We start from the raw sequence: 25,223 nt of genomic DNA, 5'->3' as shown, positions 1-25,223 counted from the left end.
CCATCTTAACCATTTAAAATCTTCTCTCATTGATCAAGAGAGGTAGGTCTCCACCACAAAGTGCTGCATGTCATGACACTCACCTGTCTCGATCAATGAGCGAGAAGACTTGAAATAGACAAGATGGCGGCGTACACATTTTTTGATTACTTCATGGAGAAAATAATTTATTTAATAACAGAGCATTTTCTAAATTCAAACAAAGCCCCTGCAACTAGATATTGGCGTTTAGGAAGACATTGGTTGTTTTCCAAGTCGGAAATTGAGTAAGTGTCACCAAGGTTGGCCGGAAATTCTGTGATACGCCGCAAACAGTACCTAAACCTGTAATGGTTAATGGAGCTTCACATTAGCCCATTGTAATCTGCTAACTATATGAAAGCATGTAGTACAGGAGATCACTAACACTATCTTCTGTAAGTGCAAGTGGATTCCAGAACACACTAGTTAAGAAACAGTGCTGTAAACACAGAAGGACTAAGAGTTGAAGTTGAACCAAGCAGACAGGTAGGTTAGTAATGCACAGAAGAATGGGAACAGTCGTGTTACTGTCAATGGTAATATCTGACTGTATTCCATTCTGCATACTTCCATGTCCAGTCCAGAGCACCCAAAGGAGCATGAAAGTGGATTTCCAGTGTTTTCTTTATACCATTTTGACTCCTGTTCAGCTCAGGCTCCCTCCCTCAGTAACAGACAAGCTCCATCAGGACTCGTAGCTATTGGTCAATGCCCTCTTCCATCTCTGCTTCATTGCTGGGGGTAGAGCCTTCTTGTTCTGGGTCGCCTGGGAGCACGTCTGTGACCTTCTGAATGAGCTCCTCAATCTGCTCCTCTGATAACCGCTCCTCACTCTCCTCTACCATCTACACACACACACACACAGACAGAGAGTTAATCTCACCCACAACAAACACTAGTGTAGGATAGAAGGAGATGAGTAGGAGAAAGGGTGAGAAAGGGAGGAGAGTAAGTGAATAAAGAGTGAAGGATAAGCGTGGTCTCACCAGTTGGATCTCTACAGCAGTCTCTGGTCTGTGGTTCAGTAGCTGTAGCTTCTCAGCCCTATGGACAAACACACATATCACTGTCTGTGTGTAATATGTTTCCGAATGACATGTCATGTTCAATGGCATGTAACAGTTACATTTGCGTTTGACAGAGATTACACAGGGGGTAGGAGGAGTGGGTAGTGTGTGTGTTTTGCCACTCACTTAGTGAGTTTGTGAGGCACCATGGTGGTAAGGAAGTTCTTGACAGTCTCTGGGTTCTGCCTGCTGCACGGAGTCTTGGACAGGTACTTCAGCGTCTGGAAAGAGAGAAAACAGGTGTGTGTCACCTGCAAACCCTATACATTAAGTTCTGCTGGTTTCTGGCTACAGTGTGTTTGTGAGTGTGTACCCATCGTGGTACTAACCTCATACAAAAAATGTTGAGATTCTGCGGTGTGCTACTAACCTCGTACATGATGGTGTTGAGGTTCTGTTGTCCAGCGCTGTGTTTGTTCTTCCCACTGTCCTTTCTCTGTTCCTTCAGATCTGTCAGGAGCTGGTACACCTAGGAGAGAGAACGATTGAGAGGGAGATAGAGGGGGAGTGAGTGAGAAAAAGAGATTACCAGAGGGAGAGATGGGATGCAAATACAGTGACGGGGAGGTAGTGCATGAGACAGAAAGAAATGCAGAGGAAGGGAGGGAGAGACTGGATACAAATACAGTGATGGGGAGGGGGGACAGAAACAAACACAGTGGGGGGAGGGAGTGCATGAGACAGAAAGAAATACAGATGGAGGGAGAGACGGGATGAAAATACAGTGATGGGGGGACAGAAACGAATACAGTGGGGGGAGGGGGACAGAAACAAATGCAGTGGGGGGAGGGAGTGCATGAGACAGAGGGAGGGAGGGAGAGACGGGATGCAAATACAGTGACATAACATGTGAAAAATGACCCCAAAAAAATAATACAATGGGCCGCAGCCAAATAATATAAATTACCTCATAGTTGCTGAGCATAGCAGCATTGGCATCCTTCCTGAAAGATAAACATGAGACAGACGATTGAAAGGTCTAATATCTTACGGTGTAATGCCATGAGATTGTACTACATACTTGCCTCACTCAACAAGTGAAAATGTAGAAGACCCCCTGTGACCCACCAAAACTACAGATTTATAGTGGTAATCTTTGTTGATTTGTGAGATTTCCTAAAGTCTAAATGTATTCCTTAAATAGCCTTGAACCAGCAGATTAGCGTTTTTCATAATGAAAAATGTTCTGGATGCAGAACTGGAGACTGGTCACGAACTGGCACAGCCACAAAGTCATACAATCTGATTTCAAACCGAACCTTAACCACACTGTTAAGCCGAATGCATAACCCCAAATTTAAATTATGACCAAAAAGCCAATTTTAACTTTGCATCCTGCCTATCTAAGGTTTAAGGGGAAATCGCTCAGTTCTGACTCCAGGACAAGACTCGTGATAATAAACGCCAACCTGCATACTGGTAATCGGAGGACAACATGTTTGTGCCAGAAAGAAAACCACTTTATACGACATAACTAACTAGTAGTACCTACTCTGGTTATTTAGCTGAAAAAATACATGATTCCATACTCATCATGATCAGGCACAAGGCATCCAGGCCTAGCTATCATCTTTGTTTTATAATCACCGTTTGTTGCGTGCACTGCTGAGTCTTTACAGGAAAAGCTAGCTATATATTTCACAAGACAACAACTACGCACAACAGTTAGACAATTTTAACATAAATCTATGTCGTTGAAATAAATGGTCAGAAAATGCTTACACTTCCATTTTGCCAGCAACTCTAGCTTGATCCCTTGCCAATTTAATCCGTCTGGAAACATGTTTGCTGATAAAATGAGTTCCTAGCCCGCAGACGTTTATATAACTCGTGACATTACCGTTCTACTAGTAGCAGGATATTATGCTGGCAGCACGATCTCGGATTTTATTTGTTTTAGGACTCTAGTGCAATATAACAGTTTTTCACAGCATTGAACCCACCTCTGAAAAAATGTATGGATAATTTGACGTATTCTTCTTATTATTAAAAGTTTACACAAATTTTACGCAAATACTACAGCGCTGAAAGTGATTGTGCAGGCTATATTTAAAACAATACACTTTTAATAAAATAGATATGTGCACTGAGTGCACAAAACATTAAGAACACCTTCCTAGTTGCACGAGTCCCCCACAGTTCTGTCAAGTTGGCTGGATGTCCTTTGGAGGATGGACCATTTTTGATACACATGGGAAACTGCAGTGAAAAACCCAGAAGCCATGTAGTTCTTCACACAAACCAGTGTGCCTGGCACCTACTACCATACCCCGTTCAAAGGCACTTAAATATTTTGTCTTCCCCATTCACCATATGAATGGCACACATACACAATCCATGACTCAATTGGCTCAAGGTTTACAAATCCATATTTAACCTGTTTCCTCCCCTTCATTTACACTGATTGCACTTCAAAGCATTTCATCGGTAGCCATGAAGTACTTTGAAAGGCTGGTCATGGCTCACATCAACACCATCATGCCGGAAACCCTAGAACCACTTCAATTCGATACTGCCCCAACAGATCCACAGATTACGCAATCTCAATCGCACTCCACACTGCCCTTTCCCACCTGTACAAAAGGAACACCTATGTGAGAATGCTGTTCATTGACTACAGCTCAGCATTCAACACCATAGTGCCCACAAAGTTCATCACTAAGCTAAGGATCCAGGGACTAAACACCTCCCTCTGCAACTGAATCCTGGACTTTCTGACGGGCCACCCCCAGGTGGTAAGGGTAGGCAACAACACATCTGCCACGCTGATCCTCAACACTGGGGCCCCTCAGAGGTGCGTGCTTAGTCCCCTCCTATACTCAATGTTCACCCACGACTGTGTGGCCAAGCATGACTCCAACACCATTATTAAGTTTTCTGAAGACACAACAGCCTGATCACCGACAACGATGAGATAGCCTATGCTGCCCTACTAAGCAAAAAGGCAGTAACTGCTCATTTGGTCGAAAAGTGGTTAATGTAATTTTTGCTACATTAAATACATGCTTAATCATGTGTACAAGTATCCTGCCTCTATTATATTGTGTTTTGGAGAAAATGGGGGTCATGTTAGCAGTAACTGCATAAAGTTACTGTGAAACCAAGGTAAATAAAAGCCCTTTTTCTCAGTTCCACGCTATGAGCAGTTACTGCCTTTTCACTTGGTAGGGCAGTATGGGGAGGAGGTCAGAGACCTGGCAGTGTGGTGCCAGGACATCAACCTCTCCCTAATATGAGCAAGACAAAGGAGCTGATCGTGGACTATAGGAAAAATCTAATCAAAACACGTCTGGCGTCGTCTGGGTTTGGCGGGGTAGGCCGTCATTGTAAATAAATAAGAATTTGTTCTTAACTAACTCTCAGATGATTTTAGTTGGAGCGAGCGGTCGCATCTGCACTCGGTCCGCAGGTAGTATTACATTTCATTACATTTCATTATAGTACAACGGTTTGATTTGTCTAATCTTAGCAATTTTTCTTCTTAGCTAGCTACATAGTCGTCTTTGTATCATAGATAATTGCGTAATTATCGTATTTCGTCGTCCTAACGCAGTCTACACCGCCCTGCAGCTAGCTAGCTAGCTAACGTCTACCGTTAGCTAGTCCACCGTCTACCGATTAGCAGCACAACTTACACTCAACTGAACGACTTGATTAGTGTAGTGTTAGCTAGCTACATAGTTGTCTTTGCTGTCTTCGTATCCAAGATAATTGTGTAGTTTAGAGTGTGTAGTTTTAGAGTGATTATCTTAATTTACCGAGGTTAGCTAGCCAGCTATTCGTCAGTCTTAACGTAACAGAACTTCCGCACTCAACAATCCGGTCGTATTTCGCTTCGCTCCACAGGTAGTATCACATTTTTCATTTCATTACAGTACAACGGCTTGATTTGTTTGATCGTAGCTAGCTACATAGCTAGCTACATAGCCGTCTTTGTATCAAAGATAATTGTGTAGTCTTGAGCGATTTCCTAGGTTAGCTAGCCAGCTATTGTCGTTCTTTTAACGCAACGTAACGTAAATCAACACTGCTAGCTAGCCAGCTAGCCCCGAATAGCAGCACAGTAGCACAGTAGAAACCATTACACTCAACGGAACGACTTGATTAGTGTAGTGTCAACAACGCAGACACTGCCAGCTAGCCTACATAGTCAACAACGCAGCCTCTGCCAGCTAGCCTACTTCAGCAGTACTGTATCATTTTAATCATTTTAGTCAATAAGATTCTTGCTACGTAAGCTTAACTTTCTGAACACTCGAGACGTGTAGTCCACTTGTCATTCCAATCTCCTTTGCATTAGCGTAGCCTCTTGTGTAGCCTGTCAACTATGTGTCTGTCTATCCCTGTTCTCTCCTCTCTGCACAGACCATACAAACGCTCCACACCGCGTGGCCGCGGCCACCCTAATCTGGTGGTCCCAGCGCGCACGACCCACGTGGAGTTCCAGGTCTCCGGTAGCCTCTGGAACTGCCGATCTGCGGCCAACAAGGCAGAGTTCATCTCAGCCTATGCCTCCCTCCAGTCCCTCGACTTCTTGGCACTGACGGAAACATGGGTCACCACAGACAACACTGCTACTCCTACTGCTCTCTCTTCGTCTGCCCACGTGTTCTCGCACACCCCGAGAGCTTCTGGTCAGCGGGGTGGTGGCACCGGGATCCTCATCTCTCCCAAGTGGTCATTCTCTCTTTCTCCCTTACCCATCTGTCTATCGCCTCCTTTGAATTCCATGCTGTCACAGTTACCAGCCCTTTCAAGCTTAACATCCTTATCATTTATCGCCCTCCAGGTTCCCTCGGAGAGTTCATCAATGAGCTTGATGCCTTGATAAGCTCCTTTCCTGAGGACGGCTCACCTCTCACAGTTCTGGGCGACTTTAACCTCCCCACGTCTACCTTTGACTCATTCCTCTCTGCCTCCTTCTTTCCACTCCTCTCCTCTTTTGACCTCACCCTCTCACCTTCCCCCCTACTCACAAGGCAGGAAATACGCTCGACCTCATCTTTACTAGATGCTGTTCTTCCACTAACCTCATTGCAACTCCCCTCCAAGTCTCCGACCACTACCTTGTATCCTTCTCCCTCTCGCTCTCATCCAACACTTCCCACACTGCCCCTACTCGGATGGTATCGCGCCATCCCAACCTTCGCTCTCTCTCCCCGCTACTCTCTCCTCTTCCATCCTATCATCTCTTCCCTCTGCTCAAACCTTCTCCAACCTATCTCCTGATTCTGCCTCCTCAACCCTCCTCTCCTCCCTTTCTGCATCCTTTGACTCTCTATGTCCCCTATCCTCCAGGCCGGCTCGGTCCTCCCCTCCCGCTCCGTGGCTCAACGACTCATTGCGAGCTCACAGAACAGGGCTCCGGGCAGCCGAGCGGAAATGGAGGAAAACTCGCCTCCCTGCGGACCTGACATCCTTTCACTCCCTCCTCTCTACATTTTCCTCTTCTCTCTCTGCTGCTAAAGCCACTTTCTACCACTCTAAATTCCAAGCATCTGCCTCTAACCCTAGGAAGCTCTTTGCAACCTTCTCCTCCCTCCTGAATCCTCCTCCCCCTCCCCACCCCCTCCTCCCTCTCTGCAGATGACTTCGTCAACCATTTTGAAAAGAAGGTCGACGACATCCGATCCTCGTTTGCTAAGTCAAACGACACCGCTGGTTCTGCTCACACTGCCCTACCCTGTGCTCTGACCTCTTTCTCCCCCTCTCTCCAGATGAAATCTCGCGTCTTGTGACGGCCGGCCGCCCAACAACCTGCCCGCTTGACCCTATCCCCTCCTCTCTTCTCCAGACCATTTCCGGAGACCTTCTCCCTTACCTCACCTCGCTCATCAACTCATCCCTGACCGCTGGCTACGTCCCTTCCGTCTTCAAGAGAGCGAGAGTTGCACCCCTTCTGAAAAAACCTACACTCGATCCCTCCGATGTCAACAACTACAGACCAGTATCCCTTCTTTCTTTTCTCTCCAAAACTCTTGAACGTGCCGTCCTTGGCCAGCTCTCCCGCTATCTCTCTCAGAATGACCTTCTTGATCCAAATCAGTCAGGTTTCAAGACTAGTCATTCAACTGAGACTGCTCTTCTCTGTATCACGGAGGCGCTCCGCACTGCTAAAGCTAACTCTCTCTCCTCTGCTCTCATCCTTCTAGACCTATCGGCTGCCTTCGATACTGTGAACCATCAGATCCTCCTCTCCACCCTCTCCGAGTTGGGCATCTCCGGCGCGGCCCACGCTTGGATTGCGTCCTACCTGACAGGTCGCTCCTACCAGGTGGCGTGGCGAGAATCCGTCTCCACACCATGTGCTCTCACCACTGGTGTCCCCAGGGCTCTGTTCTAGGCCCTCTCCTATTCTCGCTATACACCAAGTCACTTGGCTCTGTCATAAACTCACATGGTCTCTCCTATCATTGCTATGCAGACGACACACAATTAATCTTCTCCTTTCCCCTTCTGATGATCAGGTGGCGAATCGCATCTCTGCATGTCTGGCAGACATATCAGTGTGGATGACGGATCACCACCTCAAGCTGAACCTCGGCAAGACGGAGCTGCTCTTCCTCCCGGGAAGGACTGCCCGTTCCATGATCTCGCCATCACGGTTGACAACTCCATTGTGTCCTCCTCCCAGAGCGCTAAGAACCTTGGCGTGATCCTGGACAACACCCTGTCGTTCTCAACTAACATCAAGGCGGTGGCCCGTTCCTGTAGGTTCATGCTCTACAACATCCGCAGAGTACGACCCTGCCTCACACAGGAAGCGGCGCAGGTCCTAATCCAGGCACTTGTCATCTCCCGTCTGGATTACTGCAACTCGCTGTTGGCTGGGCTCCCTGCCTGTGCCATTAAACCCCTACAACTCATCCAGAACGCCGCAGCCCGTCTGGTGTTCAACCTTCCCAAGTTCTCTCACGTCACCCCGCTCCTCCGCTCTCTCCACTGGCTTCCAGTTGAAGCTCGCATCCGCTACAAGACCATGGTGCTTGCCTACGGAGCTGTGAGGGGAACGGCACCTCAGTACCTCCAGGCTCTGATCAGGCCCTACACCCAAACAAGGGCACTGCGTTCATCCACCTCTGGCCTGCTCGCCTCCCTACCACTGAGGAAGTACAGTTCCCGCTCAGCCCAGTCAAAACTGTTCGCTGCTCTGGCCCCCCAATGGTGGAACAAACTCCCTCACGACGCCAGGACAGCGGAGTCAATCACCACCTTCCGGAGACACCTGAAACCCCACCTCTTTAAGGAATACCTAGGATAGGATAAAGTAATCCCTCTCACCCCCCCTTAAAAGATTTAGATGCACTACTGTTCCACTGGAGGTCATAAGGTGAATGCACCAATTTGTAAGTCGCTCTGGATAAGAGCGTCTGCTAAATGACTTAAATGTAATGTAAATGTAAATTTGTTACATGAGCTGAATACAACCTTATAGTGAAATGCCTACTTACAAGCCCTTAACCAACCATGCCGTTTGAAGAAAAATACCTCAAAAAAATTTGAAACAAAACTAACAAATAATTAAAGAGCAGCAGTAAAATAACAATAGCGAGGCTATATACAGGGGGTACCGGTACAGAATCAATGTGCCGGGGCACAGGGGGGTCAAGGTAATTGAGTTAATATGTACATGTAGGTAGAGTTATTGAAGGGACTATGCATCGATAATAACAGAGAGTAGCAGCAGCGTAAAAGGGGGGGGGGGGGGTAATGCAAATAGTCTGGGTAGCCATTTGATTAGATGTTCAGGAGTCTTATGGCTTGGGGATAGAAGCTGTTTAGAAGCCTCTTGGACCTAGACTTGGCTCTCTGGTACCGCTTGTGGTGCGGTAGCAGAGAGAACAGTCTATGACTAGGGTGGCTGGAGTCTTTGAACATTTTTAGGGCCTTTCTCTGACACAGCCTGGTATACAGGTCCTGGATGGCAGGAAGCTTGGCCACAGTGATGTACTGGCCCATATGCACTACTGCTCTGTAGTGCTCTGTAGTGCCTTGAGGGCGGAAGCTGAGTAGTTGCCATACCAGGCAGTGATACAACCCATCAGGATACTCTTGATGGTGCAGCTGTAGAACCTTTTTAGGATCTGAGGACCCATGCCAAATATTTTCAGTCTCCTGATGGGGAGAAGGTTTTGTCGTGCCCTCTTCACAACTGTCTTGGTGTGCTTGGACCATGTTAGTTGGTTGGTGATGTGGACGCCAATAAACTTGAAGCTCTCAGCCTGCTCCACTACAGCCCCCTGAACAGGCCCCTATTAACATCGACGGGGCTGAAGTGGAGAGGGTCAAGTTCCTTAGTGTCCGCATCACCAACTGTACATGAGCAAATGTATGAATATGTTAACAAACAGGGTCTAATGTATGATTTTCATTCGGGTTTTAGAAAAACATACTCCACTGAATCAAGACAACTTTACTTGACTGACTTCATCAGGAAAGAGATTGATGAGGGAAATCTGTGTGGTACTGCTTGACCTACAGGAGGCCTTTGATACAGTTAACCACTGTCTCCTTATCTCCAGACTGGAGGGACTGGGGTTAAGCAGTATCACTCTAGGCTGGGTAAAGTCCTATTTATCAGGAAAAGAGCAAGTAGTAGAGGTTAATGGTTCACTGTCTCAGGCAAAACCAATGAGTTGTGGCGTTCCACAGGGGAGCGTGCATGGGCCTCTGCTGTTTTTATTGTATATAAAAAATATGAAAGATGCTTGTTCTTGCTGTCTTTTTCTTTATGCGAATGACGACACTTCTGGTGTCTCACAAAAGTAAAACTACGTTGGAGAGCATACTTAGCACAGAGCTTACTAACATAAGCAAATGGATTGGAGATAATAAGCTATCTCTGCACTTAGAAAAAACAGAAGCAATTATTTTTGTATATAGATTGTGTATTGTGTATAAATTGTGTAGGTCGTCTGAAATCAGAGTGGAGTTAGGGGGTGAGGTGCTGACTACTAAAACCTCTGTTAGCTACTTGGGATGAATGGAGGTAGTGGGTGAGGTGCTAACTATTAAAACGTCTGTTAGCTACCTGGGATGAATGGAGTTAGGAAGTGAGGTGCTGACTACTAAATCCTCTGTTAGCTACCTGGTATGAATGGAGTTAAGGGGGAGGTGCTGACTACTAAAACCACTATTAGCTACCTAGGAAAAATTGAGTTAGGGGGGGAGGTGCTGACTACTAAAACTTCTGTTAGCTACCTGGTAATATTTGAGTTATGGGGGAGGTGCTGACGACTAAAACCTTGTTTAGCTCCCTGGGATGAATGGGGTTAGGGGGTGAGGTGCTGCCTACACATAACCATATTAGCTACCTGGGATGAATGGAGTTAGGGGGTGAGGTGCTGCCTACTTTAATCTCTGTTAGCTACCTGGGATGAATTGAGTTAGGGGGGAGGTGCTGACTACTAAAACCTATATTAGCTACCTGGGATGAATTGAGTTAGGGGGGAGGTGCTGACTACTAAAACCTCTGTTAGCTACCTGGGATGTATGGATTTTAGGGGGTGAGGTTTTGTCTACTAAATCCTCAATTAGCTACCTGGAATGAATGGAGTTAGGGGGGAGGTGCTGACTACTAAAACCTCTGTTAGCTACCTGGGATGAATGGAGTTAGCGGGGGATGTGCTGACTACTAAAACCTCCGTTAGCTACCTGGTATGAATGGAGTTAGGGTGTGGTACTGAATACTAAAACGTCTGTTAGCTACCTGGGATGAATGGATATATGGGTGGGGTGCTGACTACTAAAACCTCTGTTAGCTCCCTGGGATGAATAGAGTTAGGGGGGAGGTGCTGACTACTGAAACCTCTGTTAGCTACCCGGTATGAATGGCGTTAGGAGGGAGGTCCTGACTACTAAAACCTCTATTAGCTACCTGGGATGAATGGAGTTAGAGGGAGGTGCTAACTACTAAAATGTCTGTTAGCTACCTGGGATGAATGGAGTTCGGGGGAGGTGCTGACTATTACAACCTCTGTTAGCTACTTGGGATGAATGGAGTTCGGGGGGAGGTGCTGACTGTTAAAACCTCTATTAGCTACCTGGGATGAATGGAGTTAGGGGGAGGTGCTAACTACTAAATCCTCTGTTAGCTACCTGGTATGAATGGAGTTAAGGGGGAGGTGCTGACTACTAAAACCACTATTAGCTACCTAGGAAGAATTGAGTTAGGGGGGGAGGTGCTGACTACTAAAACTTCTGTTAGCTACCTGGTAATATTTGAGTTATGGGGGGGTGCTGACGACTAAAACCTCTTTTAGCTCCCTGGGATGAATGGGGTTAGGGGGTGAGGTGCTGCCTACACATAACCATGTTAGCTACCTGGGATGAAGGGAGTTAGGGGGTGAGGTGCTGCCTACTTTAATCTCTGTTAGCTACCTGGGATGAATTGAGTTAGGGGGGAGGTGCTGACTACTAAAACCTATATTAGCTACCTGGGATGAATTGAGTTAGGGGGGAGGTGCTGACTACTAAAACCTCTGTTAGCTACCTGGGATGTATGGATTTTAGGGGGTGAGGTTTTGTCTACTAAATCCTCAATTAGCTACCTGGAATGAATGGAGTTAGGGGGGAGGTGCTGACTACTAAAACCTCTGTTAGCTACCTGGGATGAATGGAGTTAGCGGGGGAGGTGCTGACTACTAAAACCTCCGTTAGCTACCTGGTATGAATGGAGTTAGGGTGTGGTACTGAATACTAAAACGTCTGTTAGCTACCTGGGATGAATGGATATATGGGTGGGGTGCTGACTACTAAAACCTCTGTTAGCTCCCTGGGATGAATAGAGTTAGGGGGGAGGTGCTGACTACTGAATCTTCTGTTAGCTACCTGGGATGAATGGAGTTAGGGGGGAGGTGCTGACTACTAAAACCTCTGTTAACTACCTGGGATGTATGGATTTTAGGGGGTGAGGTACTGACTACTAAACCCTCACTTAGCTACCTGGTATGAATGGCGTTAGGAGGGAGGTGCTGACTACTAAAACCTCTATTAGCTACCTGGGATGAATGGAGTTAGAGGGAGGTGCTAACTACTAAAACGTCTGTTAGCTACCTGGGATGAATGGAGCTCGGGGGAGGTGCTGACTATTACAACCTCTGTTAGCTACTTGGGATGAATGGGGTTCGGGGGGAGGTGCTGACTGTTAAAACCTCTATTAGCTACCTGGGATGAATGGAGTTAGGGGGAGGTGCTAACTACTAAAATGTCTGTTAGCTACCTGGGATGAATGGAGTTCGGGGGAGGTGCTGACTATTAAAACCTCTGATAGCTACTTGGGATGAATGGAGTTCGGGGGGAGGTGCTGACTGTTAAAACCTCTATTAGCTACCTGGGATGAATGGAGTTAGGGGGAGGTGCTAACTACTAAAATGTCTGTTAGCTACCTGGGATGAATGGAGTTCGGGGGAGGTGCTGACTATTAAAACCTCTGATAGCTACTTGGGATGAATGGAGTTAGGGGGGAGGTGCTAGCTACTAAAACCTCTGTTAGCTACCTGGGATGAATGGAGTTAGGGGGGAGGTGCTAACTACTAAAACGTCTGTTAGCTACCTGGGATGAATGTAGTTATGGGGGGAGGTGCTGACGACAAAAACTGCTGTCAGCTATGTAAGGAATTGCTATTTCGTATGCAAGTGACTAACTTACTGCTAATTACATGGCTACAACTCACAGTAAAGCCTGTGGGGTCCCCCACAGGATAGCTCCCACATTACACACATAATCTCCTTTTATTTTTAACCGAACACTGTGCCCGAAGAAGATCCTACGATGACGGACAGACAACTGAGCCAATGGCGGAAGACTACAGACTACAACCAGCTGAACCAATCCGGAGATCCGATCTTCCTAGGGTCAACCTACTTTCTGTGACGTATATAAGAGCTGTGCTGACTGTTTACGCTCTCTCTGCCTGCCGTTCCACACGAACTAACGGAAGAGCCGTATTTACGTGTACCAGATATTCTCCCTCTGAAATAAACTGTCGCTTGTCGTACAATTTTAACACCTGGTCTGAATCGATCCTTAACCGGCTCACCCTTCTAATATCCTTTTATCAACAAAACATGGTAGCCAGAGGATGGTTGAATAACGGTCCGGTCGAAGTGAGTTGATTGGGTGTGAGAAGGAGAGTGACGGAAGGACGGTTCCAAAAAAGAGACGGGTGAAAGAAATTCGGGGGAGGACAATAATTCTGCTCAACTCGGGAAACTGATCTAAAAGGTGCACCATAAACAAGGTAAGCAAAACCTGTTAAATCAAACTTTGCATATTGTCGTATAGTCTGTCTAAATTCTGATCAGTATTTCCGAGTAAGTATGAATTCTTGTGTAAATTTATAATTTGCTGACGAGTCAAAGAACAGTAGAGTGAACATATGTGGTACGAGCCAGCGACGGCTGGTGTGATATAAATCATTGATGAGATATCAGTAAGGGGATAGCTGATTACTATTCATTAAATCTGGCGCCGAGGGGATAGATTGTGTAATTTTGTCCCGTGACCCGGTCAGCGCAGTCTGATAGCTTTCAATGATGAGAGATCACTTAAAGGCCTAAAAAGTTCCAATAGGGATCGGACATATATAAATTCAGTTCCGATAGGGGTTGGACATGTGTGTATTAATTCTGATAGGGGTTAGTGCGATATAAATCAGGAATAGAGATCGGTAAGGGGATAGTTAATTACTATTCATTAAATCTGGCACCGAGGGGGGAAAGTGTCATTTTCTCCTGCGACCCGGCACGGCACAGTCCGATAGAAATTCACTGATAAGGATCGGCTTTCAGGGGTCAGAGAGATAACGTGTATTAATTTTGATATTGTTAATTCGATAGGGGTCAGTAGGGGATAGAGTTGGATTCTAGAGTTGAATTCTATCCAGTAAATCCGCTTAGTTCGGTCTGATAGGGGTCGATTAATAAGAAATCAGAGATATAACCTGTAATTGTGTGTTTTGTCTTGTTTTGTCTATTTGTAACTGTTTAAATGAAAATGAAAGGTGGTTGTAATTGTTTCCATTAAGATTGTTGGTGGTCACATAGAGAGAGAGAGATAGAATTATATAATAAGGATTATTGGATAAATCCGAAACTTCTATATTGTATGTATCAATGACTTCTGTGTTGGATGTATAATCAGGAATGAAATGACTGATGTATAATTGAAATAATATCTGAACATAATATTTGAAAGTTGAGACTAATTAGTCGAATAGATCCCTTGGTTGTGCGCTCCACAAATCCCATACCGACTCATGCGTTTTTCTCGAACTAAAACATACAAAGGAGAAGCTCAGAGATAAGACAGAGCACGTGTAGCAGTGTCTCTTCAGTATATCGTGGGTATTAATCAACGTCGGGCGAAGTATATGCTAACTATATTCAGATAGAAGGAGAGGATTACGATTAAAACTACGATTAAATTCGATTGAATTAAATTTAATTACGACTAAAGCAAATTCACAATGGCGACCCCCAATACTCCAAAACTGAGGTTTAATGAGTTTTTAGAACAAAAAATAGAATATAGATCAGGGGAAAGGGACAATGGAAGCACATGAAGAAAGTTTGGGAGGGTTTAAAGCTAAAATGGACACAGGAAGGTCATTTAGGAGGAGGACCGCCATCCGCAGTTCAGCTGAAAACAATGGAATGTGGGTTAAAAGAGACGTTGCAGGAAGCTAGAGAGAAAGAGACAGAAAAGAACAAAATTCAAGTATTTAAGAAAGAAGGGTCAGATACGAAGGGAGCGAGATTAATGAGAATCCTAATTGAGGGAAAACTTTGGGCGTTTAAATTAGTGCTATTTTCTGTTGTTCAGATGCCGGAGTAACAAATACAGATAACTGTAAATTGGGTCTATTTGCGGAGAATCTCAGTTCCATAGCATTGGTGGTTCAGTGGTGGAGTTCTCGCCTGCCACGTGGGAGGCCGGGGTTCGGTTCCCAGCTGAGGTGTAAAGAATAGTTATATATGTCTGAGTCTTTGGTTGTAATTGAACTGGTTGTTTTGCAGAGAAAGTTATAGTCACTAGTATTGGTATAAGATATAAACTGAACGTTTTAAATAGTTTGTTTGGTTCAAATTGAAAGACTAATTCATTCAACTTAATATAAGAACGGAGATTTTGATGCAAGGCGATGTCTGTTCACTAAATGATTTGTTGGGAATAATACATTGGGAAAAGAGTCGTAATTAAAATGCTAATTCAAAGACGAGACAGTAACTTAAATCAAATTAATTCTGAATAATAACGAGGGAACAATTACGATAGATTGGTGTCCATCGAAATGTTTTTATAAGATTAGCGAATTGAGAGATGTTGATTGATGTTGTAAACTCTAAATCAGGATTCAACAGATGTGATAAATTACGTTTGGTTTATCGAACCCGAAATACTGTTGTTGCAGACAGCCAACCATTATTTACAATGAGTTGAAAATCGTTGCGAAATAAGTCAAGATTGAGCGCTTGTTGATGACATCACTAGCGAGGTTTCCGTCGCCACGGAAATGATGTCTTGACTGGGGGTGACAGAGAAAATGGTTAGTGTCCTTAAAAAGGAGTATGTAAATCGTCAGGAAAGATGCTAAAAACTAGCAGCTGATTCGCTGGGTGGGTATCATTGATTTGTGGCGTTTATTTGGACTAATTGGGCCGTGAGAGAGAGGGATTGGATGTCTGAGTCATAAAACATCGTGATGGTGGATTCTGATGGTTGTTGATTTTTGGTTTGATCGTTTGAATAGCACCAGTGAATTTGAGCACTGTTTCCATTATGTGGAACGGTGTCAGGGTATTAATGGTGAAAAGCAACCTCTATGGTAAAACATAATTGTACATGTTTCGGTAAACTAGCGAGGTTGAATTTGGTTATTTGAACATTTCCCTTGATACGTAACAGGGGCAAGTTGTTTTTCCTTGAGGAGCACGCAGATGGTGTTTTGTTTTATTGAGATGTAAATGTGAGTTGAAGGAGCCAAGGAAAATACGTTATTTTTATTAAATATCAGGGATTATAATATTGGGGAGAATGAGGCCATAAACGACCAAATTGGAAAGGCCTGGAAGTTTTGATTAATCATTAAGGTTTGCAAATATATACACATAAAACATTTGTTAGGACTATTTGTTTTGGTGCAAAGGTATTTTAAAGAGACACGCTCAAATATGGAACTTTATGAGTTTTTATTTTATGAGTTTTAAATTACACAAGTGAATTTGGATTTTAAGGATAAAGGGTTCTTTAATATGTCTAGTGTAGTATAGAACTTGACTATAAAAGGGTGGGTTGACTCATGGACCTTATCATGACTGTCTTCTAAGGTCTGATCAGCCTTAGGGGAGAGTCATTGGTATAATGAATGTGGTCATATTGAGTACTAGTTTTAAGGTAAATTCATTATAAAGGAGTTTAGGTTATGAGGTTAGGATAGGATATATATTAAGCCAATAGGGCAGGGAATTACATAGAAAAATAAGTTTCAGTTCTTAGGGGTGATAAATCACTGTAGACAAGGAATTCTGCACTCTGCAACATATATTAAATTCATGTTATTGTCAGATAGAATACTAAGAGTCCTTGAAGGAAGGATTTTGATATGATAAGCATTTGTTTTGAATTTTTTTTTTGACCATTAGGGGTTAAAAAAAAAAATTTAAAAAATAAAAAAAAAAAAGTATTAAATTTAACAGGTATATAGGACATCTGTGATGATTTAGGATTATTGTTAGATGGATTAAGGAAATGTAAGGACTTTAGAGATTGACACTCATAGACATGATTTTGGATAAAGTCAAACAATTAGAAGCTTAGTGGTATTTGAGAAATATGAGAGAAAAGGTTTAAATTGGTAAATATATATTTAAGAAAATATATAAGTAGTGCAGATAGTTCTTAAGTAGATAAGAAACTTGACAGGGAATTGGTACTGGATTGACGCCCAAGGGAGAATTGGACATGTGGAAAACTAAAAGGGGCTCCTTCATGATGTCAGACATAAAGATAATATACTAATCTTACCTAAGTCATTATTTAGAGTAGGTAAGGTTGATACCTGGGCAGAGTCAGGTATCAAAAGGGGGATGGGTAAATTGTGGTCTAGGATAGGATGGGGCTTATTGGATAAAAAAAAAAAAAAAAAATGTAAGCTAACAATTGGGCATAGAAGTTAAAGATATAATCAGATAAAACATATGAGAAATTGTTTGTTAACCAAGCCTGTATGTCCAGGATTGTATGCATTACAGGTGAACTACAGGTGAAGTCACTCAATCCAGTCCCAGAGGCTTGGGGACCATAGAAGACCCCTGGTGACAGCTAGCTGAAAGAGCTACCCAGATTCATATCGCACGGCGGAAGGGTAAGACACTTTTTTCACTGTCGGACAATAAACAGAGTTCGGGAGAAGAACTGGAATTAACAGAATTCCGGGGGCCAACTCTCGAATGAAGTAACCCTACCTGTCCTATCACCCCTGTTTTTGTTCATAGAGGTGAAGATGTGTCTGGCTCTGGCTAAGTGATGTGTATTTTGTTCCAAAATAAGCATAAGAGATCCCTAGATCTGGGTAGATAAGAAGTTAGAATAGAGATTACACGGTAACCGACTTCGGACAGTTCTGGGATTGGAGAAGAGGGTATCCTTATAGCATGGAGGATCCCACAAGGGTGGATAGGTTTTCCATGATATGGGGAAATCTGGGAGCAATGTTGAACTTTGTAAAGGTGATGAAATCCTACTAACCATCAAAACTATTAAGCTCTCTGATGCAGGAACTCACACCCTCGGACTACAAAGGACGAGGACAGACATGATGGGTGTGTTTTCTATCAAGGTACTGCCAAGACCAGAGGTAACCGGACACACTCCTCTACCACCACTGTGTTAAAAAATACCATTCAGGTAATTAATGTTAGAGACTATTCGGCTATTGATTAATTAGAAACTGAGACTGGTTTTGATAGTAGGGACAATTTGTGGCTGTCTTATATGAGGTACACAGCTAAAACCCTGAGAGGAAAGGACTGTATTATTTGAAGTTATGCTAGACCTGTTCTGGCTACACCCATTTGCTGTAGGAGAAGGAGAGGGGTGGTTGTGTATTTTGAGAAGTTTTTACCAGGTTAAGCCCAATTCAACCCTCTGTTCCTCTTTGAGCCTTGTGTTTCCTGCAGTACCTCCTCATCGGGCCTCTTGGGGTGTTGAGGCATATGGGGGCAATTACGAGTGCATCACGGGTACAGGTAATGGCATTGATTATGGGAGATTGCCTGAAGCTGATTGCAGGAGTAACATAACCATTAATTCCACTTGGCCAGTTACAGGCCTAAACCAAACTAGTGGTCTGGCTGATGTATGGTGGATGAGTGAAGCCAAAAGAGGGCTGAGACCCATTCTTAGAGGAGAATGGCAAGGTACGTGTGGTCTGACCAGTTTGATAATTCCACTGACCATTGTTGATGTTGTTGCTGAACAGCTGCTGAGTTCTGTAACCAGGGGACCTGAAAACATTCCATCCCATGGGAGACAAATGTAGTAGTGCTCCATGGACAGAGGATGTAGTTGACATACACACTAACCTGTTGGGAGTGTCAGTGGGGATTCCTCATGAGTTTCAGGCCTTGGGTAGGAATGATGGACTCTGGCACTTACTACCTACTATGGGTCCAGCCATGGTGGATGCTGGACAGACTGCATGGATTAATTATATCTACTATGATCAACAGCGTTTTGTGAATTACTCCCGTGATGCACTCACTAGTATGTCTGAACAGCTTGAGGCCACATTTGGGGTTTCCAGACAGAATAGACTTGCCTTGGATATGCTTCTTGCCATTCAGGGGGACGTCTGCAAGATGTTCGGTAAACAATGTTGCACGTATATTCCTAATACCAGTCCAGATGATAGTTTTTAAACTTCACAATCTAAGGCGGGGTTGATGCACGATCTGCTAAGATGAGGTCCACGGGGGTGGAGGAGTCTGTTCTCTTGGCCTGGTTTGGTAAGTGCACTGGTAGGATGGTTACTGGATTTCTGACCCTAATTCTTGTATTATTTGTTATTGATGTGATGTGCTGCTTGCATCATACTGTGTTTTGACAAGTCTGTTACAGATGTGGTGAGGGCTTCAGGCATGATGCCTTTGCTTGATGCTCCAGTTGGCGATGCCGATACGGAAGCATGCTTTCAGGGAGGATGGGACTGACTGATGATGACACATGGTTTGGAGTCCCTGGGTGGCAAGGAGCCCACTTGGTACAGGATAGAAGTAGCTGAGAGGACCAGATGGTTTCTAATAATTCTTTACTCTGTTTTCCATGACCAAAGTTTTATCCTACATCTTACATGTCAATAACAATAAAGTTTTATCCTGTTTTTGATAAGTGACACCCTTGGGGGGAACAAGGGCATACAACAAAGGCATATATAACTTGTTATTAGTAATAAACTTTTTATTATTTTCATGAAATGCTATGACTGCTGAAATAAAGGATAGTTGAGTGACACCTAGCTGGTGTCAAAAGGGGGACCTAAATTTCACACTGTTTTCTTTTGTTCTGTTTTTGAATGAGCTGTTCTCTTTTGACATGAAGGTAGTTTACACTTTGTAACTGTTATATGATTCATTGCTGAGTTTTTGTTCACACCCTTGGGGTTATTTTACATTATAGCCATTACCATATATATGATTGAATATTATCTGCTGTTGCCTTGTGTGGATGTATGTATGTGTTATGCTACCTAGCTGATTTGAACCATTCTTAAAAGTATCAGGGCCATGGAACTTTCTCATGCTGGAAAAAATACAGAAGGGAGGGCACATTCAGAGCGTGGGGTTGCGAGAACAAGCGGTCTTTTTTGGTTAGATAACAGGAGCCAGGTGCGAGATAACGGTATGGAGCATGAGACCCATCTTTCAGTTTTTGCAGCAATTTTAGGAGGGGGATCCAGTTGCTTTTAATGATTAAGCTTCTCCATTGTATGTCGTGTCCCATCTGGGATGGGAAGAGGGGGAAATTATTTTTCTTTGTGGGCCATTTCCGGATAGACATACCTAGTTTAGGATATTTTTCCTTTTTGGATTATGTCTTCGTTTTTGCTTGGAGTAATGTATCTGGACTATATCACATCTCTTAGGAGATGTGAAGAGAGGGTATCAGAAACTTTTTCCTGCTGGAAAAAGCTGCCTAATGTGGACAATAATTTTTACTTTTATTTTGAGCTGTTCTCCGCTCTGTTAAATGAGGGTTATAAAGCCAACTTAGTACATAGTGGGATTGAATGGAGAACATGATGGTAATACATAAATATCTATTTCTGTTTAATACCGTGCCTTATTTCATAGTCCTTTTGGGAGAAGTTTCTCTTTGTGTCTGGATCCAGTTAGGTTGTGTCACGTCTCTGGTGAGACGTGAAGAGAGGGTTTTGTAAGGAATTGCTATTTCGTATGCAAGTGACTAACTTACTGCTAATTACATGGCTACAACTCACAGTAAAGCCTGTGGGGTCCCCCACAGGATAGCTCCCACATTACACACATAATCTCCTTTTATTTTTAACCGAACACTGTGCCCGAAGAAGATCCTACGATGACGGACAGACAACTGAGCCAATGGCGGAAGACTACAGACTACAACCAGCTGAACCAATCCGGAGATCCGATCTTCCTAGGGTCAACCTACTTTCTGTGACGTATATAAGAGCTGTGCTGACTGTTTACGCTCTCTCTGCCTGCCGTTCCACACGAACTAACGGAAGAGCCGTATTTACGTGTACCAGATATTCTCCCTCTGAAATAAACTGTCGCTTGTCGTACAATTTTAACACCTGGTCTGAATCGATCCTTAACCGGCTCACCCTTCTAATATCCTTTTATCAACAGCTACCAGGGATGAATGGCGTAAGGGGGGAGGTGCAAACTACTAAAACCGGTGTCAGCTAACTGGGATGAATTGAGTTAGGGGGTGAGGTGCCGACTACTAAAACTTCTGTTAGCTACCTGGGATGAATGGAGTTATGGGGGGAGGTGCTGACGTCTAAAACTTATGTTAGCTACCAGGGATGAATGGAGTAAAGGGTGAGATGCTAACTACTAAATCGTCTGTTAGCTACCAGGGATGAATGGAGTTAGGGGGGAGGTGCTGACTAATCATCTGTTAGCTACCAGGGATGAATGGTGTAAGGGGGAGGTGCTAACTATTAAAACCGCTGTTAGCTTCCTGGGATGAATGGAGTTAGGTGGGAGGTGCTAACTACTAAAACGTCTGTTAGGTACCTGGGGTGAATGGAGTTAGGGGGCAGGTGCTGACTACTAAAACCCCTGTTAGCTACCTGGGATGAATGGAGTTAGGGGGTGAGGTGCTGACTACTAAAACCTCTGTTAGCTACCTGGTACATACTGCTTTGGGTGCTTATCTAATCTTATGAAGGGGAAGCTCCAGATAGCCCAGAATAAACTGATCAGGGTAGTATTGAAAGTGAGTCCACATACTCACATAGGCAGGAGCTGCTTTCAGGAACTCAACTGGCTGCCTGTTGAAGCTAGTGTCCCCGATTAGACTAGGTTTGGTTTACAGGAGTATTTATGGTCCTGCGCCCAGATATCTAAGTTATTACTTTCCTCGTGTTAGGGATGCACACAATCACAGCACTAGATCAGGCGTTGCTGATGTGTGCTTATACAGGTTCAGGAGTAAGGCTGGGAAAGGTACTTTCTTGTATACTGGAGCCTCAGAATGGAATGAGTTGCCTCTGCCCATAAAAACAACGTCCTCTCTGGGCAGCTTTAAAAATAAAGTAAAAATATGTTTTATGTCTTCTGTATCCATATGAATAACCCCTATGATGTAACTGGAATGATGAGATAGATGTTCTTCTTCTCTGTTGTTGTTTTATTATTTCACTGCCATACTGTGTTCGATCTTGTCTAGCCATCTTGTCTCAAGAGGACCACCAGACTTTATTGTGTGTTATCCTCAATGATTTTATTCATGTGCATGTATTGCCTTTTCAAGTTTTATGTGTGCTTGTTTTTTTAAATGGTGAAATGAATAAACTAAACTGAACAACTAACTATCATGGTCCAAGCACACCAAGACAGTTGTGAAGGGGGCACGACAAAACCTACTCCCCCTCAGGAGACTGAAAAGATTTAGCATGGATCCCCAGATTCTCAAAAAGTTCTACAGCTGCACCATTGAGAGCATCCTGACCGGTTGCATTACCGCCTGGTATGGTAACTGCTCGGCATCTGACCGCAAGCTGCTACAGAGGGTACTGCGTATGGCCCAGTACATCACTGGGGCCATGCTTCCTGACATCCAGAACCTAAATACTAGAGGAAGGCCCAAAAAATGATCAAAGACTCCAGTCACCCAAGTCATAGACTGTTCTTTCTGCTACCGCACAGCAAGCGGTACCGGAGCGCCAAGTCTAGGACCAAAAGGCTCCTTAACAGCTTCTATCCCCAAGCCATAAGACTGCTGAACAATTAATCAAATGGCTACCCGGACTATCTACATTGACCCCCCCCCCCCTTTGTTTTTACACTGCTGCTACACACTGTTTGTTATCTTTGCATAGTCACTTTACAAATGACCTCCACTAACCTGTACCCCCGCACATTGACTCTGTACCGGTACCCCCTGTATATAGCTTCGTTATTGTTGTCATTTTCTTGCGTTGAACCGCATTGTTGGTTAAGGGCTTGTAAGTAAGCATTTCACGGTATATTTGGTATATTCGGCGCATGTGACAAATACAATTTTATTTGATTGAGATGAATTTAACAAGTGGCATCAATAAGGGATAATAGCTTTCACATGGATTCATCTGGTCAGTCTACGTCATTGAAAGAGCAGGTGCTCTTAATGTTTTGTATACTCAGTGTATGTTATTAGAGTCTACGAAACTGAAATTGGTCTCTTGTGCTGGGCCACAGGTTTAATACAGAGTACTGGTGACTCTTTAATCCAGTAGGGTTTCTACTAACCAAATATTGTAACAATACAGAGGCGGATGCAAGATGCAAGCAACGATGGTTTAATGAATACAGTTTACAGCAGCAACAGGACAGACAGACTGTACTCAGACGGAATCCGACCCAGGGACTAGGGCGCATCCTCCTATGATAGCGTGCTGAGAAATCCAGGGGAGAGTGTCCGGATGGGTAGGAAGGAGCACAGCATATAATCCACACAAGGGCGGCGAGAGATGAGCACGGACACACGACACAACCTCAGGGAAGTAACAACGATCTGACAACAAGAAACACTGGTTACAGAACATATAAAGGGAAGATAAGTGATTTCAGCTGGCGCAGACAATCAGGCCGAGATTGGGAACCACGCCCACACAAACACGGGAGAGAGAGAGAGAGAGAGAGAAAGAGAAAAGGAGGCAGTGGATTCATGAACCGTGACAATACCCCCCCCCCTAGGAACGCCTCTTGGCGTTCCCAGGCGAATTTACCTGTCGATTGAAATCATCGATAAGGGAGTGATCCAGAATGTCCCTAGCAGGTACCCAACTTCTCTCCTCCGGGCCGTAACCCTCCCAGTCCACCAGGTACTGGAATCCGCGTCCCCTCCTTCTAGAGTCCAAAATACGATTGACAGAAAAGGTGGGTTCCCCATCAACAAGTCGTGGCGGCGGGGGAACCGGGACCGGCGGGTTAATGCGTGCCTGAAACACAGGTTTTATTTTAGACACATGAAAGGTAGGATGAATTCTCCTATACGCCGGAGGAAGCTGGAGCCGGACCGCCACCGGACTAATGATCCTGGTGACTTTGAACGGGCCGATAAATTTGGGGCAAGCTTGTTCGAAACGGATCGGAGTGGAATGTTCTTAGTAGAAAGCCACACTCTTTGGCCAACGACGTATACCGGAGGCTTCGACCGGTGGCGATCGGCCTTAGCCTTGGTGCGCGCCCCCACCCGGAGAAGAGTCTCACGGGCTCTGCTCCATGCGTGACGGCACCTCTGGATGAAAGCGTGAGCGGAGGGAACAGTGACCTCGGACTCCGTACTGGGAAAGATAGGTGGCTGGTAACCTAAACTACACTCAAACGGAGAGAGACCCGTGGCTGCCACTGGCAACGAATTGTGAGCGTACTCAACCATAGAGAGTTGTTGACTCCAGGAAGAGGGATTCTTAGAAACCAAACATCGCAACACTCTCTCCAAATCTTGGTTGGCCCTCTCCGCTTGACCGTTGCTCTGGGGATGAAACCCTGAAGACAGGCTGACACTCGCTCCCAGTAACCTACAAAACTCTTGCCAAAACTTGGACACAAATTGGGGAACTGTGAATGACACGAGCCATCAGTGGCCACCAAAAGCGTTGCTTAACCAAAAAGCTAGTGCGGCTGACTCCTGGATGACACGCTACGTTGGAGCAATGCCCCCACCGAATAACATCGGACCGACACCCCTCCGGCACAAACAACCGATTAGGCGGGCAACCGGGCGGAGGCGTTACCCCTTCTAAGGCCGTTTTGACCCTCGATTCAACCTCCCATGTGAGTGTGGAGACCACTAGGGTCCCGGGTAGGATGCACTCGGGAGTGGATGGGCGTTCGGAATGGTCAAAAATGCGAGAAAGGGAATCGGGTTTGACATTCTTGGAACCCGGGCGATACGAGAGAGAGAAGTCAAAACGTCCGAAAAAGAGTGCCCACCGCGCCTGCCTGGAGTTGAGTCGCTTGGCGGTTCTGATATATTCCAAATTCTTGTGATCGGTCCAAACTATAAAAGGTACCCCCGAACCCTCCAACCAATGGCGCCACTCCTCCAGTGCTAACTTCACTGCCAACAACTCTCTGTTGCCAATGTCGTAGTTGCGTTCCGCAGGTGATAACCGATGGGCAAGGAACGCGCAAGGGTGCATCTTGTCGTCAGAAGAGGAACGTTGGGAAAGTACCGCACCTACCCCCACCTCTGAAGCGTCCACCTCCACCACGAACTGACGCGAGGGATCGGGAGCTATGAGGATGGGAGCCGAAACAAAGCGGCTCTTGAGTTTGACGAATGCAGCCTCGGCTGTATCGGACCACCTGAACGTCACTCTGGGGGAGGTTAAGGCGGTAAGAGGAGCGACTATCTGGCTAAAGTTGCGAACGAAACGC

The 25,223-nt window shown here is 44.9% G+C and overlaps 1 protein-coding gene across 4 annotated transcripts; it reads right to left on the bottom strand.

Moving 5' to 3' along the window:
• Window positions 1–221: 221 nt before the first annotated feature.
• Window positions 222–2,880, bottom strand: crcp (calcitonin gene-related peptide-receptor component protein). 4 transcript variants are annotated; one of them, XM_029629903.2, is made up of 6 exons: window positions 2,811–2,880; window positions 1,996–2,032; window positions 1,459–1,557; window positions 1,215–1,339; window positions 1,008–1,065; window positions 222–866 (listed from the first exon to the last, which is right to left on the bottom strand). In XM_029629903.2, the coding sequence occupies exons 1-6, from the start codon at window positions 2,816–2,818 to the stop codon at window positions 720–722; spliced, it is 474 nt and encodes a 157-aa protein (XP_029485763.1). In that variant the 5' UTR covers window positions 2,819–2,880; the 3' UTR covers window positions 222–719. The 4 variants fall into 4 exon arrangements, with proteins under 4 accessions (XP_029485763.1, XP_029485765.1, XP_029485764.1 ...); XM_029629905.2 differs by having other exon boundaries at window positions 1,215–1,309; XM_029629904.2 differs by lacking the exon at window positions 2,811–2,880 and adding an exon at window positions 2,676–2,802.
• Between the last annotated feature and the right edge of the window lie 22,343 nt (window positions 2,881–25,223).

The sequence above is a fragment of the Oncorhynchus nerka genome, linkage group LG23 (assembly GCF_034236695.1).
Source record: "Oncorhynchus nerka isolate Pitt River linkage group LG23, Oner_Uvic_2.0, whole genome shotgun sequence".
NCBI classification, from domain to species: Eukaryota; Metazoa; Chordata; class Actinopteri; order Salmoniformes; family Salmonidae; genus Oncorhynchus; species Oncorhynchus nerka.
Note: the sequence above shows the minus strand (reverse complement) of the source record. Positions and strands in the feature narration are given on the sequence as shown.